Raw genomic sequence first — 21500 nt, forward strand, 5'->3', positions numbered from 1 at the left:
AGCGTCACAACTCACAGGTCGTCAGTGCATCTTCTGGTGCGCACGTTTTTCTCAACGCCGCGCTGGTAGAGCCGCGGTCATGTTGATAAGAAAAGCGAATGACCTGCCAATTTGCTCAAATGTTAATTACTAAAAAATAATTTGCGAGTATTAATGAGACGACGATCTCCGTTTAGTTGCGGGGCCATGTTAGATGCGAGTAGCAGGAGATTTGGTTGGGTAAATAAAACGCATCCTTCTGCAAAATACGAAGAAAACAGATGACATGATATTTAATACTTAAATCATAATATTAGACACTTTAACCCAATTTGCCGTAAATGTATTACAATTGAAAGTTAAATCAATGAAATAGCGATCACGTACTTGTCTAAACTCCAGCGTGGTCGAGGGCTTAGATCGCCGACCTGCCGGCTGTTTGGTAATCGTTTAATTACATATACTTAGTGCCAGTGGCGTGATAGTCATTGCTCATTATAAATCCGATCGCATCTTCCGTCCTTCAGTCGTCATTAGGAGCCCGCCAGCTCTAGATGACTTTCTCAAACCGTTCAAATGATTCCAATTTATAATTTAAACTTATAATTCCATTACTGAAATTTAACTTTTTAAACATATATTTTTAGTTATTACTGTGATACTTAGGATCTCTTTATTTTTTAAATATGGATTTGTTTAGTCGGAAAACCAAGTCTAACGGACACATAGGCACACAGACGAATGGTGCGCCTGGACTAAAACACAAACTGTAAGTATCCTCCTCTATTTTACAAAAGTAATTAAAAGTACTTAAGTATTTCCTAATAATTATTTTACAAATCGCTACATTTAAAAACGAAATAATAACGTAAATAATATACCTAAAACGTAAGTACCGGAAGTGAATAGTACCAACGATATTATTATTTACGACAGTTTTATGAACAATTACCTACAATCTTAATCATTGTTTAACAATAAAATTAAAATTTTAATTGCCTTTAATTTTTTCGACGTTTTTTCCAAAAACATTCTACTGAACGACTAACTATTACCAAACGTTGCTCCAGTGGTTTAAAAGTTTGCCTCGCTGCTTGTATTCGTTGGTTGGATTTCTGCGTTTAAGAGAATAAAAAAATGTTGATTATTATTTAAGTTTTGTTAGGCAATGCAAGCTTTGATTCAAGTACATTAAGGCGACGCCTTGATAATTTGGCTGTAGCGATATCGATTTTTTCAGCAATGACTTAAGCTAAGAAATCAAAGTTCATTGTCAGTATTCATCACGTCTTTGTCTTTGAATTACCCATAGCATAATACGATTGATCAACTTTTATAACACAGAATTGAGAATAATCAATCAAAAAGACCTCTGTAAAAAAAGGGATTCCTATTCTGCCAACAGAGGGGAGTGATTTAAGCTTCCAAAATTTGTACGTAGATTGGTTCAAGCATACACTTTAATTTTGCCCAAAGCTTATATGAAATGTTTTTAAATTACGTGACAAAAACCATTTTGTCGCTTACGCCCTTTCCATTTTTTGCTGTTCCATTGCTGGTTTTCACACACACAACAAGCAATCTAAAACATATCCAACATGGTTTTTTACTTTAACGCGGCGTCACCTTAACAAGAACTAGAAAGATATTGATCTCTGCATGGCAATAAGATAAGCATGGCAAAAAGTGTATTCTGCGTCCGATTTCTCCTTAGTCTTGTGATGTTGTCGGATTATCCACTCCACACATATCTATTGACTATTAAGTTATGAGAGTAAAGGAATAGAGAGTATCTTTGTGTACCTATAGCTCATTTTACATACTATAAAAATGACTTCTGAATCCTGAATCCTGATTTCAATGAAACTGATCGGTAACCCGCTAATTGTGTAAGAGCCATTATAATTATTATTCAAACCATATCGCTAAGCTTGATAACAGTCCTCTCCTAATTACCGCGTCATCGCCAAATCATCACGACCCTCACTATGTAAATATTGTGTTATGGTGCCAGATAACCTCATACCCCATAACATAATGATGCCACCTTATGTATAATAGTACGTCGATATATATTTCCATAACAATTTCTTCGGTATTGCTAGGTATTTTTGTTACGTTAATAAAAATATAGAATTTTATTTTGTGCTCTACATTCTGAACTCTCTGAACTTCCCACCATCCAAGAGCTTATAATAACAATTTCTTATGTCAATGCATAATACATTTAAAAAATAGAGACTTTTTAATTTATAATAATTATACATTAAAAAATAGGGATTTTTAAAAGTATTATGAGCTTTGGATCTTAGACGATTAATTATTGGAATTTGGAATACACAGATCGACGTACGAACTCTACATTCCTAACTCCTTTAAGTTCTGATGATCCTCTGACCGCCACTCTCGCCCTACGTTCTACACTTCCTAGTTCAGACTTCAGGTGAACAGAGAACTACCTTCTGAATTTCTTTAAGGGGCGACTATAACCCTTAAGTGTCGATTTTATAATTCATTTTTATACTTGAAAATAATCCCCGAATTATTTCATTTTCTAAAATTAGATGCTACATTATATTTCCGAGACATCGATCTGAGCAAAAACACGATATCTTAAAATTTTCTCGATAGAAAAAAATCACAAAGATGCATCTAATTTTCACAAATTTTTCATTTATTGCCATAACCGTGCATTGAACTAAGTTAATATTTTAACACATTGTATAAAATTCTATCATTGAGAGATCGACCTAGTAGATTTTTAAAGTGTTTTCTATTTATCGAGTTATTGAGAAAAAACTAATTTGGCGATGAATCCGCGTCGTCCTTTTTCACCTGGCATATGAAAGACGGGCGTGAGTGTGAAGAGAGAAGCGTCCTTCATCGTCATGTTTGATTTTTTGGGTTAGTCGCCCTCTTAAGATCCGACGATAGAGTTTTCTACATGCTGAACTTCCTGAAGTTAAGTCAAAGACCTTTAGCCCGGCCGCACATTGTCCGAATTCTGATCAGAAACAGTTGAATTTCGCCGGAACCTGGACCGCCACCCCGCACACTATCCGAAATATCCTTCCGGCGCGTTCGAGCTCACTCGGCTCAGTACAAAATGTAAGAGACAGCGCGGACGTTCAACTGTTTCTGATCAGAAATTTCGGACAATGTGCGACCGGGCTTAAAGTTTAAACCTGTTTCTTATGTCAATGAAATAAGCTAATTATATTTGAAAAGTATTTTATGCCGTAATTTTATAAAAAAGTACAATAATAATCATAATTTTAACTGATAGAAATATAGTCTCTATTGCCATCATAGAGAAAAATAAACATATAGGTACCATCATAAACCTATACGACAGTATATATTAAGTCTATGGGTACCATAGTCCATACCGGATAATTGCCATCAAACTGACAGCTTTTCATAAAACATAATTTGTCTGTTTATTTTTCTCTATGTCATTAAACTTGCAAGTTGCAAGCAAGCTCAAGCAAACAACACGCAAACAATTTACATTTTTAGTAATTTAGTCAATTTTGTATTGTTTTTAGTCAATTATTATTTAATTAAAAATATATATTAAATAAAAGAGTTTGAATTACAAAAGTGATAATCTAATTTCATGCAGGTATACAATTTTAATATCTATTAATATAATTATTTAATAATTATTAATACTTACTCAAAACATCAAATATTTCTACAACTAATCAAAATATTACATTTATAAAGCTATTAATTATTATACTTTTCTACAATTTAATAACAATTAATTATTTTACTATCAATTTTTGATCAACTAGGACAGATAGGGAGGTCGTCAGCCTAGTGCCATCTGTTATCGCGGCGCGGAAACCGCTAGTGCGGTCAGCATATTACAGCTGAAAATTTTCCCATTTTCCCAGGAGCGAGACCGCGATGACGGCAGCGCCCCCCGCGCCGCGCGATAAAAGCGGCGCGACGCTCGCATCTGTCAAACAGTCGCTCGCCGCGTTCGGACGACAGAGCACAGACATGGACCGCGACCGCATCGGCGTGTGGGGCTCCGGCGACGGCCAGGCCAACAGCCGCCTCTCCGGCCTCGACCGCCTCAAGCACCCGGGACTCAACAAGGTCAGTGCGTTGTCGTAGGACCTACATCAAAACGAGGAAGTCTTTCACTGTTATATCACTGTTACAAAACAAATGAAATACAGCTTCAGTGATTTACATGCACTGTTTACATATTTTTGTTTGTCCGATGACGTGCATGCCCAAAGTTCACGCAGAAACAAACGTACTATATTCATATACAGCATTCATGGACTAGGTTATATTCGATCACTTGAACAGCTGATTTTATCGGCGTGTAATCCCATTTTCATTTATTTATAAAATAAAGTCAAAATATTACAAGAAAAAAAATTCTAAAACTATATTCTTTAGTTCGAGAAAATCAACACAGTTTTGTTATGTAGGTACTTATAACCGAATATAATAATATTATACGAGACTTATAACCGAATATAATAATATTTTGTCCGAAAAATATTTCGGACAAAATATACTCGTATAATATAGCGTCTACTACTCATAACTCAACCCTCATTTCATTGATCTTATTTACCCTTGGGCCTTGGCTGAAGTTCTAGTTTTTAGGGTTGCATAACATAAAAAGCTAACGAAAGTAGAGCGTACAACAATCGGTCTACGCTAGAACTGCCTTGTCTGTTTGTTGTTTAGATTTCCATAAAAATAAAAAGCTTGACCAAATGAGTGGGTAACTTAATAATCAAAATCATTTATTTTCAATAAAAAATTAACAAAATGTCACAAAGGTTTATAACTAATAGTTTTGTTCACATTTTTATCAAAATTAAATGAAACGAAATATTATGTTAGGTACATACTGAAACGCATAATAATAATGTTACAAATGTTGTGTATAAAATATATAGGTCTAATTACCAACCTATTGTTAATTATGTTTACCTTATTAAAGAAAATTTTATGCATTTCCATTATTACATTAATGCATTACATTTTTTCTATGCATAATGAAACAGTAATTACTTACCATTAGAAATAGATTATTATGCATAGAATGTGATGAATGAATTATTATTATTTATATTAATATAAAATTCCTTTTACGTTTTAAATATTTAATAAGTACCTTTAGGTACCGATTAACGACTCAAGTATGATAGATTCAAAATCACGACAACATCTAATTTTCCAGAGAGTTGTCAGTTGACATTACATAGCTAATTGCTGACTCTATATTTTAGGCCTTGGGAGCGAAAAACAACAAACAATAATACCATTTATAGGTGAAAAATATGGCTTCATTACAGTTTATAAGAAGTAACTTCTTCTCTTTAATTATTCTAGGTCCTCCACATTTACCATGGAGCTAATATAGCTCTATATTAGCTCCGTGACATTTGACAAAAACCTTTCTTGTTCTTAGAGAAAATTGAAAAGTGTAATTGAGAGCAAGAGTTAAATAATAAAAGAACACCATTATAGGGTTGAAATTGTTTGAAACGTCAGGAAAATGAGAATATAAAGGATTTCGGCTGTTTGTTACTGGAAAATTGTTGTATTTTAATGAAAATTAAATCTTAAAATCATTACATAACTAAAACTTTCTTTTCATTCTTGTGAGCATACAATTATTGTCCTCCTTCGCAGGAGCTCTATAATAATAATTATGCTCTTTGAATAAAAAAATCATAACACTCGATTTTTAACGAGTCATGTTGTAAGTCGTGATACCACTATTACAACATGGTTACTCACTTTTAAACTAAACGAGTCTTGACTCTTGGTTATACCCAATATTCTGCCTCTTCGTTTTCGTGTTGTCATAACTTTCGGATGTATTGTTTATTTGCAATGACTTGACAAGATTATACTTTTGCGCCGAGTGGAGATAGGTTGTTCATCGTTTTTAGGGTTCCGTACCCAAAGGGTAAAAACGAGACCCTATCACTAAGACTTCGATGTCTGTCCGTCTGTCTGTCTGTGTGTCTCCAGGCTGTAATTCAAGAACCGCTATAGCTAGAATTTTCACAGATTGTGTATGTCTGTTGACGCTATAACAACAAATACTAAAAACAAAATAAATTAAATATTTATGGGGGGCTCCCATACAACAAACGTGATATTTTGCTATTTTTTGCTCGATATCAATAACGGCAATACATAGGCACGTGAAATATTCATGAAATACTCAGTTTTGTTTGTTTTAAATAAATGAAATAATGTAAAATTTAAATAAATGAAATAATGTGTACTTCAATATTCAATAATAATATTAATATAAAATAAAAAACTAAGGGGTGCTCCCATACAAAAAACACAATTTTCAGCCTATTTTTACTCTATTATGGTACGGAACACTTCGTGCGCGAGTCTAACTCGCACTTGACCGATTTTATTTTTAAGACCTGTGGCGCGTGCAGTATCTTATCGCACCGATGATGCGGAAAATGTAATATTATACGATAAAATTTAAATCGATTGTTGTGATTGTTCGCTTGCAGATTTTAAAATCATTTTATGCTCAAAATCTCTATGTACCATACACAAACATACGAAAACGCAGCTCCATAGACCAAAACGGATATTATATACGACTTTTCTGTTCATGCAAATTAATAATAATGGTAGATCACGGTACGGATCAACCTACGGGTAGCCTAATTGCCTTTTACTATTAAAAATCAATAATTTTCTTCAACAAAATCATCATCATGTGTTTTGCCGAAATCAGTCGTATTTCGCTAAAAAACTATATAAAAAATAAATTATTAATAGATTATAAATATATTATAAATAAATAATTAAGATATTTATGTACTTTACATTAAAACCGTGTTTCATTATTAATGTTGAAGATGAATTTCTGCCAAGAACCTACAATACAATCAATTAAATTAAATAAAACAATTTTCTTGTCGGACCTAAAAAAAGTAAAGCAGTGTTAGAACAAAGTAAAGATCGTAATGTTAACGTAAATAGCGATGCTTGGAAGTTGACACGGACTTCCTCAAATCAATACTCTACCTATACAGTGTGCGTCACAACAACTTTAATAATATTGTTGGAGTACCTACCACATTATTTACCTTTGTAGAGATTACCGCCTTTCTTCTATTCATTTATATCCACTTCCAAAGATTGACATTTGATATTAAGTATGTTGAATAGCGAAGTTCAAACAATATTTGCAAACTCTACATTTTTATGCGGAAGTGCGTTATATATTATTTCTATCGCTACTTAATATTTATATAAATCGACAGCTGTTACGTAGGGAATGGTTGGTATTAATTAAACCGAGTTACATAATATTTCGATAAACTTAATACGCAGAGCTAAAATACCTTTACCCTAATAAAGCTAGCGAGGTAGCACGTGCAAATTATAACAATTGCAGGGATTATGTTTATGAGAAGGACCGACCGATAAAGTTATCCATTGGTTTTATCCTTTGTATTAGCTCCGTGGTTTTATCTTTTAATAAAGCCGGCTATTTTCTGTTAAACTATGTGTTATCGTCACCATGGTGACATAACAGTGTTAGTTGCATAGTTTTCCTTCGATTTTCCTGTAATAAGTGTGATTTTGTGAGACATTTACAGCATTTTGCCTTGTTTATGACTTTAAAGTACTAATTGAGTTAGTTATAAAGTGTTGCGGCTTTTAAAACTACGTTAAAAGTGTCGGTCATATTTTGTGCTTACATTTAGTTTAAACAGTGCAAGTTGAAAAAAGAAAATATTTAGACAGATATTTAAATTCTCATGATTTTAATATCTATATTCTATATATATAAAAATGGATTTTCAATTGTGTTAGTAACGCTAAAACTCAAAAACGGCTGGACGGATTGGGCTAATTTTAGTCTTAAAATATTCGTAGAAGTCCAGGGAAGGTTTTAAAGTGATTCGAAGTTCACCGGGACAGCTAGTAATATAATATAAAATAGGAAAACCGAAATGTTCCGCGTAGGTAAATATTTTATATTGTGTGGGTGAATACCTCTCAACTTATGTAGAGTTATTTTATGACTTCGATACGTAGTATTTGATAGTTTATCAATACGTAGATACTGACAGGCACGAGTCAGGAAGGACCTACATTATCGTTACAAGGTGATCTGCATAATTGCATCGGTTTGGCTGACAGTCGTAGGGGTCATTATGACTAGAACCCTAATTCTTACAACACTCTGAATTAAATACAGAGTGCACTAAGAAATCTTATTAGAAATAATATCTAAAAAAATGTATATTTAGGGTAAGTAAACAAAACATAATATCATTTGCCTTAGATTTTACATACATCCCATAAGAGTAAGACATTGAGGAAATTGCTCATGAAGACCTCATTAACATTAACTTGACTTTCCCAATGGGTTTTCCTGATGGACATTGTTGAATTTGTTATTGTTAGTGACGAATCGTAAACTGAAATTAGTAACCGCACTGTTCATATTAAATTGCTCCTACTTATATTATGTATAAAAGTTATAAGGTTCCTGCAGAACTTCTTAAAGTATTTTGAACCATAGTTTTGGCTTCTAAAAAAATGTGATACTCAGTGTTTTCTAGCGAGTCACAGGGATGCGTGTAACACGCGTCAATATTCTAGTCATTAACAATAAGGAAATTACAATTTGATTGAAGGTAATTTTTGTGTGTTTCAAAATTAATGTCAATATATGCAAGAAAATAAATAAGAATAGAGTAGAATAAATGGGAATAAAGTAGTAATTAAGTAGTAAAATTTATGTGTTGCTTAAAAATATATTGTTTTAATTAGCTTTGTGTCACTGCTAGGTCAATGACCTTCTAAACAGCACTTATTTTATTTGCGTGTTTTTTTAATTTTTATTAGGGCCCCGTACCCAAAGAGTAAAAACGGGACAGACTTCGTTGTCTGTCCGTCTGTTTGTCTATCCGTCAGTTGTCCGTCTGTCTGTCTGTCTGTGTGTTTCCATGCTGTAACTCAAGAACGGTAATAGCTAGAGAGTTGAAATTTTTACAGATTATGTATTTCTGTTGCCGATATAACAACAAATACTAAAAGCAAAATAAAACAAACCATACAACAAACGTGATTTTTTTACCTTTTTTGCTCTATATCAATAATGGCAACAGGTAGGTACTTGAATTTTTCACAAAGTCTTTAGTTGCATGTGTACTTTAATATTTAATAATAATATTAAAATAAAATAAAAAATTAAGGGGTGGTCCCATACATAAAACACAATTTTGGCCTAATTTTGCTTCATAATGGTACGGAACCCTTCGTGCGCGAGTCCGACTCGCACTTCACCAATTACGAGTATTATATTTCTGCAGACAGTAGTTGCAATATTTAATTTGTGTGCCAGAAGCGCATGCATAAAATACTTCCTGGATTGCAATTTATCTTGAGCTGTCTATCGCATTTAGAATCTAGTATTGAATTGAGAGATGGTTTATAGACTTGTTAAACTCAATTGGATGGAACAATAAGGCAGTTCTTGTAGATATTGTATCATAGACTACGATAGGAATGTATATTATTTTGTGCGATACACGAGAAATATACAGGTGTAGGTTCAAATCAAGCTATAAATGTTTTTAATTAATGAAATGATCATTAGTGAAGTACTTAATTGATAAAATATAGCATAACTATTAGAACATGTAGTGCGACCGTGAAGCCTCGGTAGAACAGGACAGGGATTCCCAAAGTGTGCGACGAAGGTCCGACGTGAGTCGTGACGCTTTAGAGTCTAGACTGAGCATAGGCAAATTAGCAATGCAAAAGACCAGAATAATTGCTAACAGAAGATTTCTTTAGACAGTCTGTCCATTCTTTTACTTGTTAAATTCTAGTCTATTCGGTACCGAAAGTAGCGAGGGGCGGGCGTCGCAAAACAACACACGTAAAAGCAAAATGAAATTCAGCTTGTGTAATTGTGCCAAAATATGCCAATTAACCTAACCGCAATCAAAATCGCTTATTATATTAATTAATTTAAATTTAAATTGCTAACTGGCAGTTTAATCGAGAGCTAAAATACTCTACTTAATCGTCTATGACAAGCTTAAAAGATTGGGAGCCCCTGGCTATGTCTTAGTGCAGGTGCGGCGTTATTGATTAACAGGTTAGCATTGTGACTACTGTCGTACGGTCATGTGTAGGTTGTATAAAATATCGCAATGTCCTACCTAGGTACTGGCTACTGAAGTCTGAAACTAATAAATTATTTCTCAATGGTATTTCTCTCACGATTTAAGATAATATGACAGAGTATTTATTAAATTACTCTGCGAACGATATGAAATAATAATAAACTTAATATTAGTGGCCTTCTGGCCGTCAGTCGTGTAAGGAGTTTCAGGACCCAATAAAATGAATACACGACATTCTCGCACGTCGCTAGACCGGAAAATTGGAAAAGCCCGAGCCGTTTTTTGAGTGACATTTATTAAATTTAGAATAAATTGTCCATAAAAAAACGAAATTGAAGATATAGTCGCTCTTTTGTTGGAAGTCCCTTTAAAGGAGGAGCAATAAATAACAAAAATCCGAATATATACCGCCTCCTTTGGAGGTCGCGAAGAAGATAGAATACTCAATACTATATTAATAAAGGAAGTATGGAAAGAGACTGGTGGCAGCTGACTCCGCGGCGGGAGCTGTACTCGGTGCCGGACTGTCTGGCGTCATACGACTCGAGGGTACTATGCTTATTGCTCTACCTACTGCTATATTATATTATTATAATACTACTAGATGTCCCGCGCGGCTTCGCCCGCGTTAATTAGGATTTTTTCAGAAACCGTACATTTTCCCATAAAAAATAGCTTATGTCCCTACTCCCTTCACTTGGTCTACTCTATATCTGTGCTTAATATTGCTATAAAAATTGCTCCAGTAGTTGGTAATTTCTTTTATTTCCTCCGTTTTTCCCACATTTTCCTGAGTTTCTTCGGTCGTATTAGTCTTAGCGTGATAATATTTAGCCTATAGTCTTACTCGATAAATGAGCTATCTAAAAGTGAAATAAGTTTTTAAATCGGACCTGTAGTTCCTGAGATTAACGCGTTCAAGCAAACATACTCTTCAGGTTTATAACATTAGGTAGGTATAGATTTTTTTTTAATTATCGCTTGACAAACTCGAGTCTCGATCTAAAAGACTATGAAAAGTACCAATAACAGGGTCATTATAGGCTCATAAGTCATAACCATGGGACGATGCATGGTATAATATGGTAGTTATGATGATGATGATGATGATGATGAATGTAATTTGCATAGTAGCATATGCTTTCTGTTCTTAAAACAACGCCGAAACTCCCAAACTTGTATCTATAAAGAATCAGGAGCTACCTCGGTGCAAAATCTTACTTGTTCTTAGCATATGCTTAGAATACTTTTCACGAAACCGAAGTCACCACATGTTTCCCTATAAATTTTGAGGAGTTCCCTCGATTACTTATGGGTCCTTCATCAGATCACCACTTTTGTGAATATAATACCAAATTGGGATGATACCCTATATACTAAAAGAAAAATTTTGAAAATCGGTTAACAAACGGCGGAGTAATCGTTGAACATAAGAAAACGAACATAACACCTCCCCCATTTTGAAAGTCGGTTAAAATTGTAGCCTATGTGTTATTCTGATGTATAAGCTATATTATTGTAAAGTTTCATTAAAATCCGTTCAGTAGTTTTTGCGTGAAAGAGTAACAAACATCCATACATCCACACATCCATACATCCAAACAAACTTTCGCCTTTATAATATTACTAGCTGTTGCCCGCGACTTCGTCCGCGTGGATTTCAGTTTATAGCGCGCGATGTCAACAAAATTTGTGTCAAAAGCTTTTATAAAAAAAAACCCTGGTACCCCTTAAATCAAAACAGCTGTGCAGTGTGCACATAATATTTCATTTTTTTAAAATTAAACTTTATATATTATGCCAAATTTTAAAGCTTATTTAGCCCCCTTAACTTTACCCATAAACTATTTATCATTGATAGGTTTAAGGTTACGTCACTGTATAATGTATATTATAATATTAAGTACTGACTTATTAAATAACGTAGAAAAGAAATAACAATCGAAAATAAATCGGGACTCGAAGGTATGATGATACCACCTCTTATAGAAAGATGTTAGTCAAGCGTTAGCGCGATGTAAAAGACGCACGGCGCCATCTAGTATGAATTTTTGGAACTAACTTAATTTGAACAAATTTTCGTATTTTCACCCCCTTACAACCTTTTTTTCCAGTAAAAAGTAGCCTATGTCCTTTCTCAGGCTTTAGACTATCTGTATACAAAATTTCATTACAATCGGTTCGGTAGTTTTGGCGTGAAAGCGAGACAGACAGACAGACAGACAGACAGACAGACAGACAGACAGACAGAGATACTTTCGCATTTATAATATTAAGTATAGATTATTAAATCTGGTAAGTACTAATACCTGCTGATAAGTAGTTTGGCATGGTTTGTACCAGCGCAACGTTACTATTGCATATTTTTAGATTAAAAAGTAGTTATTGTAAGATAATAATAATTGTAGTAGTCAGACATACGATATCGCGGACTTTTACGTTGATATTAATGTCCTCTATAAGACTATAGTACATCACTTTGCGATAAGTAAGTATAGTCTATAATTTATAAAGCATAAGCAAGCAGGAATATTTTGGTAGATTTTTCACACAATTATTAACACTTAATACGGTTCCCTTTTTTCTCTCATTAAATATAGCCTATATTCAGCAGAAATAGTGTGGATTAAAAAATATGCATTAATACTTCCATCGTGCATCGGCATCGTGGGTATCGCAGACACAATAGATCTTCAATTGTTATGCTGGCAGCCGGCTGCCGCTATTGGAGATTTATTGTTAAAGAAATTAATTAATTATAATAGCAATCAAAAATAATAGTCATTCAAAACTTATTTTAAAAAGTTCTAAAAATATTACTTTCGTAGTCATAACTTTTAAAGCTTTTTTGAAATTAGGATTATAATAATGAAGCACGATAGTCTATATCAAATCAATAAAACAGCACCCGGCTGTCGCATAACTATTGAAAATCTATTGTGTCTGCGATTCCCACGATCGAGGTAATATTTACGTGGACTCTCCGGGCGAGTCTGTGGCACTGATAATTAAATCTCTCCCCTACCGCACGCACACCCGCGCATCGCGCCTTGACGCCCAATTCGCAACGTGCAGCAGAAATCGTAATATTTTAATTTCGCCATAACATTAAAACCAAACGTCCAATTTTAATCATTCAAAGACCAAATATTATCTACATTAACTGTACTTAGTGATGAAATAATTTATTTTGATAAGGGTCAATAGCATGATTTAAATAAACGCATTTAAATATAGTCCAAAAAAAATTCTAGATTTTTTAATAAAAAAATGGTTATTGTGCCTCACTCAACATAGATAGGTATAGTGTGTCGCGGACTTTTTTGTAGATATTTAAAAGATGTATAATTACTTAGAACATTTTATGCCTCTATCTTTTATAGTTTAGGCAGCGTACGCAAAATAAGTAACTTTTCTGGTTGATTTTTTAAACCTTGCGTCCGAAAATCCCAAATATCTTACGGAACCTTATATTTTTCCAAAATAAAAATTAGCCTATGTTCAGCAGAAATAATGCAGGATTCCAATGGTAAAAGAATTTTTCAAATCGGTCCAGTAGTTTCGGAGCCTATTCGACTCAAACAAACAAACAAACAAAAAATCAAATCTTTCCTCTTTATAATAGTAGTGTAGATTAGTAGGATATGGTTGCCATTGTAGAAGCCACAAACTTTAAAAGGGTTGCTGCCTGCTGCTGCAGCTGCTGGGAATAGAGATCGAAGTAACGGTGACTTGCATGATGCATCCGATCTGACCTCTATATTTTTTTTATCCTACGTTGCGTTCTCTACTTATAAGCTTGTAAATAGTAATTCTTATAAACATTCAAAAAATAATTAAATACTTAGATCAAACTAAACATTACATTTGCTATAATAAATGTAGTTCCCAGATTTGCACACATTTCCGACTCACAACAATCATGATTCATGACAATCATGACATATTGGTATTTGTACAAGTATGCGTGTTTTTGCTATTGAATTACCTGTATGTAATTACTACGTAAGTCGTATTATAGCGGCCACTTGCAAATTGGCGGAGTGTGGCGCGGATGTTATCGTCACGCATTCGCCACACCTCCCGAAATTTGATATGGTACCTACAACCTACTCGTTTCTAGAGCTAGCTTACCCAAGTAATTAGTTTTCGTAGTATACAACGTCTACTTGGAGAGAATTATTAAAAGAACATTTTAATATTAACATTTATTTAATCTGTCATAATAATAATTTTTAATCTAAAATATGATAACTATTTTTAACTATGTCTAGCCTAAAATCAGTCTTCAAAATATTCTCACGTGACGGTGGACCAACTGTTTTGTTTGATAACAATAATTATTTTTTGCTGCCTCATGTGTGCATGTCAGCTATGGCTGAGCCAAACAAAATCAGAAGTGAAGGTCGAGCAAGCGCCTTGTGACGTCACGCTCAGCTGACAACTCGCTAATTCTTAACTTTTATTTTCTGTTAAGAGGGCGACTACCCCAAAAATCAAACATCGTCCTTCTCTCTTCACACTCACGCCCGTCATTTATATGCCAGGTAAAAAGGACGACGCGGATTCATCGCCAAATTAATTTTTTCTCAATAACTCGATAAATATACAACATTTTAAAAATCCGCTAGGTCGCTCGCTCAATGATAGAATTTTATACAATGTGTTAAAATATTAACTTAGTTCAATGCACGGTTATGGCAATAAATGAGAAATTCGTGAAAATTAGATGCATCTTTGTGATTTTTTTCCATCGAGAAAATTTTAAGATATCGTGTTTTTGCTCAGATCGAATTCTCGGAAATATAATGTAGTATCTAATTTAAGAAAATGAAACAATTCGGGGCTTATTTTCAAGTATAAAAATGAATTATAAAATCGACACTTTAGAAATCGCTTACATACTATTCATTTAATGGAGCCCACATTCTCATAATAAAAGACTCTACTTTAAAACTTGCGTAGAATGAAATAAGCTTACTTCCGTTATGCATAATGTTAATGATTACCTAACCATTAAATTATAATTTTTGATAACAATAATAATTAAGAAGATCTCTTCTTAATTATTTTTGTTATCAAAAATTATAATTTAAGTAATTAATTATTCTTCAGTATTTTATTTGCGAAATGACGGACGCCCACTTTTGATTTAGTAGATATTGAACTTGACGTAAGAGTCGTTCTTTATGTACCTTATTACAATAGTTATATTACAAAAGTAATGTTCTAAACTGTTACAGTTAAAATCTGAAATAGTTTGTGTTGGCGTTTAATTAACATTTCGGCCGAGTTTCGTTTGCAATTCGAATGAGTAGATAAATATTTGTGGGTCGAGGAGCTACGCGGACCAACATGCGGTTACATTTCATATTTTAAATTATCTATTATAAATATAAATTTAGAATTTATAATTCACGGGTTAAGAATTATGATACAGATTGCATGCATGCAATCAGCAAGATTTCGAGATTACCCGCGGTATAGTCTGGTCGTGGAGTACGTGGAAATTAAATCTGCCATTGTGCTCCTATCTCATACCCGCAGAAACGAGAATGCAATGTTATGTTTTTCCAACGTAAATGAATAAGCCATGGATGAATGTTTCAAAGTCCTCCTTGCTCCGCGCCCATCAAAAACTAGGTATGATCTCCGTATTTTTTCGTTTTAGCCTCTTGCTCTATCTAATGTAACATTCTCCCCCCAGGGTATGGCGTTCACGATCGAGGAGCGCCAAGTCATGGGCATCCACGGCCTGCTGCCGCCCCGTGTCAAGTCGCAGGAGGAGCAGGTGCAGCTGTGCAAGCTCTCCATCGAGCGGTACGAGGACCCACTCAACAAGTACATCTACCTGATGGGATTGCTGGTAAGGAAACAGACAAACTTTCAAAAAATAACAACCATACTGAATGATATCCAACCAAGACAATTTATATTTTGACAAGATGACGCTCGCAACTTTGTTGCGCCAAAACTTTTTTATCGCACGGGAACCGTACATTTTTCCGGTATAAAAAGTATCCAGCTATGTCCTTTCCCGGGACTCAAAGTATCTCCATACAAAATTTCAGCAAAATCGGTGCAGCGGTTCGGGCGTGTAGCTAGGTGAACCTCTTCAGACCTTGATCTATTTCTTTTTCAGGACCGTAACGAGCACCTTTTCTACCGCTTCATCGGCGAGAACGTGGCGGACCTGATGCCCGTCGTGTACACGCCAACCGTGGGGCTCGCCTGCCAGAAGTACGGCCTGGTCTACCGCAGACCGCGCGGACTCTTCATCACCATCAACGACAAGGGACACGTCTATGACATACTCAAGAACTGGTACGTTTCTAACATTAAGCTTATGTAGCTAGTAATTGTAGATGCTAGAACAATAATGCTTTTGTTGCAAGCTGTTTGTGTATCATATAAGTAATCCAGTTATCCAGAAAATAGTGCAGATTTACCGTAGCGGGTGTCAGCGTCACTAGATTTCCGTACTCGGACGGCATTTAATAGATATTGCAGGCTTAGCATGCTCACCATAGAAAGGTTTATTCTTGCAGTAAAGTAGACAAAGTGATGGATTAACAAAGGAAATGTGTCAGTTTGTCCGCACAAACTGTCAGCGTTTCTAGTCTTTCGCAATTCTACTGTGGGCACTGTGGCCATGCTAAGCATACTGGACTGGACTAAAATATCACACCTTACATTGCTACAGTGCTAATGCAGCGCCAAGGTCCAGGAAAGTTGATCGGCACACAAAGAGAGTGCCAGAAAACAAAACTGTATACATCCATAGTATTCATTTTCGGCATTGCAGGCCAGAAACCGACGTCCGCGCGATAGTGGTGACGGACGGCGAGCGCATCCTGGGTCTGGGCGACCTGGGCGCGTGCGGCATGGGCATCCCCGTCGGCAAGCTGGCGCTTTACACCGCGCTCGCCGGCATCAAGCCGCACCAGTGCCTGCCCATCACGCTGGGTGAGTGACGTGGTGATGGTTGGGGAGTTAACGACATCGTTATCTGACGTATGACGGTATGAGTGATATTGGATCGCGTCGTTGTGTTCAACGTCGAGAGAAAAATGAAACGTACATATGAATCTGATGATGCGTTGGGTTGCATATTGGACGAGTGAAATCATGTCGATAAGTTTATTTTTAAATTACGTGATTATGGACGGAATGGACGTCAATCCAAAAAATTTACTGACTATCCGACTATTCCCTGGTGTCTTTTGATGTTGTAATGCTTTTGCAATTTGGATAATATGATACAGTAAACACTGTCTACCCCGTACCTCTATTTACATGTTACAAAACTCCATGGCGATATTTCTAGGCTTTGGACTGGCATTTAAACTTGGAATCTAATTTTCCAGACGTGGGCACCAACAGCCAAACCATGTTGGACGACCCGCTGTACATCGGTCTGCGTCAGCGGCGCGTGCGCGGCGCGCAGTACGACGAGTTCATTGACGAGTTCATGAAGGCGGTCGTCCGCCGCTTCGGACAGAACTGTCTCATACAGTTCGAGGACTTCGGCAACGCCAACGCGTTCAGGCTGCTGGAGAAGTACCGTGGAAAGTGAGTATAATAGGTTAACGACTTATGGGACCTAAGAAGCAGTTGACATAGAGATTGACTAATGGTAAATTCTTGTATCTCTCTTAAGTTGATTGCATGGCCTTTGTTTGCATACAGCTACTTGGTGCCAACACAGTCTAAAATCTATCTCTATACTTACAAGATAAAGTTATAAGCTTCATATAATGATTAGTCGATCATGTCTCATAATATCTGGTAAATCATTGCAGATAAAAACTGGACCTACCCTTACTTGTCTTTCCCCAGATACTGCACGTTCAACGACGACATCCAGGGCACGGCGGCGGTGGCGGTGGCAGGTCTGCTGGCCAGCCTGCGCATCACCAAGAAGAGACTCTCTGACAACGTCATCGTGTTCCAGGGCGCCGGGGAGGTAGGGAATCATTACTGATATAAGTATTCTAGTTAAGCCCGTTTGCGCTTGTCTGGATTAAATTTAATCTTATTCGGTTAAATATCATGTTTTCGTTCTTTGAATATAGAAAAGGAGCAAAGCATAATATTATAACAAGATTAACATCAGACGAGCGCGAGTAAGTCGTGTAGTATGTGAACAATTACTGAATTTCAAATTAAAGTTAGGAACCCTCCTACCTTCTAGTCCACTGCTCAACGAAATGAAAGGGTCGAAAGGTATTATATATCTCATAATAATATGGATTAAGCATATTTTTGATTTTAGTATTTGGCTGACACTTGAAACATATTTAAACATAGGTAGGTACTTCGTCATTTTTTTGCTAAAAAATAAACTAATATTTGCTAGGCATCTCTGGGGATCGCGGAGCTGTGCGTGATGGCGATGAAGGCGGAGGGCACGTCGGACGCGGAGGCGCGTGACAAGATCTGGATGGTGGACTCCAAGGGGCTGATAGTGAAGGACAGGCCGGAGGGCGGCCTCAACGAGCACAAGCTCAAACTGGCCAAGGACCGCGCGCCCATAAGCACCCTCGCCGAAGTCGTCGACGTCGCCAAACCGTCGGTGCTTATCGGTGAGTGAGATTATTAAATTTTAATTAATTTTTAATAGGTAAGATTAAATTGTAATTTTATTTAATTGAATTACTTATTATCTACGTAGTTCTGTAGTTAATATTTTTTTTTTGGTTGAATTCGTTGGGATTTAAGGCAGTCTTTGTGTTAATAACATCTTTAGTAGGCGCAAGTGTGCCCTAATGTGGGCCGGTAAGTTCACATTTAAACGTCGCACGGCATTGCAATGCATTTTGCTACCTTGCCTGCTTGCTGTTCCATATTTTAATGGATCACTTAAAAATGAATCGCGAGCTTGACGACGTTGCAATGTGAATTGATCCAAACTCCAAAGTCTATCAAACGCTGTAATTTCTCGCACGAGAATCCATATAAAATTAGTTTCACAATCTTCAGGTGCTGCGGCGGTGGCGGGCGCGTTCACGCCGGCCATCCTGCAGTCAGTGGCGGCGGCGCACGAGCGGCCCGTCGTGTTCGCGCTCTCTAACCCCACCAGCAAGGCCGAGTGCACAGCTGAAGACGCCTACTCCAACACTGAGGTTAGATTTTAATGATAGAATAAAGATTTGAAGACTTGAGACTGATACAATTGGGCCTTAGAAATATGGGCCTTTTGTGTTATCGTTTGAACAGGCTTCCAGAAAGTAGCTTAATATAATATCATATTTTGTTTGAAATAAAAATAATAAAGTTTATTACGATTTAAATAATATTAATTGCACCAGGAAAAAAGTATTACAAGATTGCGTAATGGTGATGTCGAATTATATTTTGTTTTTGTCTTTCGCTTTTAAAATTAGGTACGTTTCGTAAGTGTAATTATTATTTTAATTGCATTTACCTACTGGATGTTTTAATGAGAATATGTTGACTTACTTATCCTCGTTAGTCGTTACATACTAATTATTAAATTGTGATAAAGTTAATTTCGTAAAAAAAATCGTGTGCTTGTTAAGTCTCTCGTGCGAGAGACTCATTAGTCATTGTCATAGTTATTGGTTTCCCCAAGCGTACACACACAAAATTAATGGACCACTGAGGCATATACGACAGCAATACTCAAACTATTAACTTATCAAACGCCTTACGAAATCTAAACACCCGACTGCTCCCTCAGGAGCGCGCCATCTTCGCATCTGGCTCGCCGTTCCCGGAGTACCGCACGAAGGACGGGCGCGTGTTGCGGCCGGGGCAGGGCAACAACTCCTACATCTTCCCCGGCCTCGCGCTCGGCATCATCTGCGCCGGCATCGTCGACATCACCGAGGACTTCATGCTGCTTGCCGCTGAGGTACGTCACGTGGTACTACAGTGCACAGTGTGTATACAGAAGTTATGCATATAAGATCTTACTATAGAAAATGTTACAAAATGATTGAGGTTATGTTTTGTCTTTGTCGGTGAAGCTGGTTTTTAATGTATTAAATAAGGACAAAACTTTGTTTAGTATAAAACATTGTTTAGCATTGTGTAAATATTTTTATTAGTAAGGCGGTTGCGTTTTATAAGTAGTGGCTATCATTATTTATGGAGGGATTTAACTAAGATATTGTCCCCATAAAATATTATTAATTTTAGCCTGTACAAACCTCTTCTCTTAGGTTTATGCTTGTTGCTCGTTAGTTTACAATAAATACATTTTCAAAGTGTTGTATCCAGGTATCTGTCTCAAGTTACTGCATATTGTATCATTAAACGATATCTATTTTTGTCAGGCCCTGGCTGAGATCGTGTGCCAGAAGGACCTGGACCAGGGCAGCATGTACCCACCGCTTGAGGACATACAGAACTGCTCCGTCAAGATCGCCAAGAAGATCGTCGAACACGCATACAAGACCGGTGAGTGACTCATAATAATATTACATTCGCTTTGTTAACCAGTCTACTTCCATCCATTTAGTTTTAATATCGAGGAAAAACTCTGCGCGATATTCAAAAAATTAGTACACAACGGAGTTTCAAGCATAAGTTACAGTGATTCATAACTCATAAGCCCCTTTCGACCTTTGTGGAAACTTACCGAGCTGTTATTGATCATTGCAAGGCGTGATCAACGTTTATTGTCTGTCGCACAGTCCACAGATAAGTTGCCGAATACGAGTCAAATTTTCCATCATCAAGTTATAATAGTTATATAGTTATAATAAAACCTTTATTATACAGGTAAAGCGTCAGTCCAGCCGCAGCCGCTGGACGCTGAAGCGTTTATCCGCGCGCAGATGTACGACGTGCACTACGGCTCTGCCGTCCCGCCCGTCTACTCCTGGCCAGAGGACGGGCCCCATGTACAACAAATGTAAACCGACAGACAAACGTTTAAAGATATATCACCTCCAAGTTGAGTGCCCAATAATGTCCAAAAACGCCTGGGCATTTTACCATATGGATGGATAAACGCCCGTCAATATCAGGGAAATGCCCATCTCAAATCTATGCAAACGTGACAAGGAATACTTTCAACAATCTTGGAGTTGAAATAACTTTGAACGGAAAGTATCTGAATACTAGACGGATTCTGCTAAATATGTTCAAATGATTTTGAACCTTGTTCCCTATTATTAAAGTCGTTTATCAACTACCGTTGTTTAAAATTTTGATCACTTTTAGTAAATTCGTCTAGTGAGAGGCTTTGTTAAAATATAAAGTAAACGGGATTATGAGTTTTAAAGAATTGGAATTACTATTTCTGGTGTAAATCTTGATGTCTAATAATTCAAATGTAAATTTAAATTCGATATATTTAAACGAAAAAGCATAATA

General features: G+C 36.1%; 1 protein-coding gene across 2 annotated transcripts in view; it reads left to right on the forward strand.

The window, feature by feature from the left end:
- LOC121725407 (NADP-dependent malic enzyme-like) overlaps positions 1 to 21316 on the forward strand; it is a 33984-nt gene extending 12668 nt beyond the window's left edge. The window contains exons 1-12 of one of the 2 annotated variants that reach the window (XM_042112373.1): positions 507 to 748; positions 3882 to 4089; positions 15862 to 16020; positions 16297 to 16478; positions 16960 to 17120; positions 17522 to 17726; positions 17994 to 18120; positions 18514 to 18739; positions 19137 to 19279; positions 19858 to 20031; positions 20456 to 20579; positions 20904 to 21316. In XM_042112373.1, the coding sequence (XP_041968307.1) occupies positions 666 to 748; positions 3882 to 4089; positions 15862 to 16020; positions 16297 to 16478; positions 16960 to 17120; positions 17522 to 17726; positions 17994 to 18120; positions 18514 to 18739; positions 19137 to 19279; positions 19858 to 20031; positions 20456 to 20579; positions 20904 to 21040 (1929 nt within the window). In that variant the 5' untranslated portion in view covers positions 507 to 665 and the 3' untranslated portion in view covers positions 21041 to 21316. Of the gene's footprint in view, positions 1 to 506; positions 749 to 3881; positions 4090 to 15861; positions 16021 to 16296; positions 16479 to 16959; positions 17121 to 17521; positions 17727 to 17993; positions 18121 to 18513; positions 18740 to 19136; positions 19280 to 19857; positions 20032 to 20455; positions 20580 to 20903 lie in introns of those variants that run through there. The other variant, XM_042112374.1, reaches the window with a different exon arrangement.
- Positions 21317 to 21500: the final 184 nt, after the last annotated feature.

This window comes from Aricia agestis, chromosome 3 (assembly GCF_905147365.1).
Source record: "Aricia agestis chromosome 3, ilAriAges1.1, whole genome shotgun sequence".
Taxonomy (NCBI): Eukaryota; Metazoa; Arthropoda; class Insecta; order Lepidoptera; family Lycaenidae; genus Aricia; species Aricia agestis.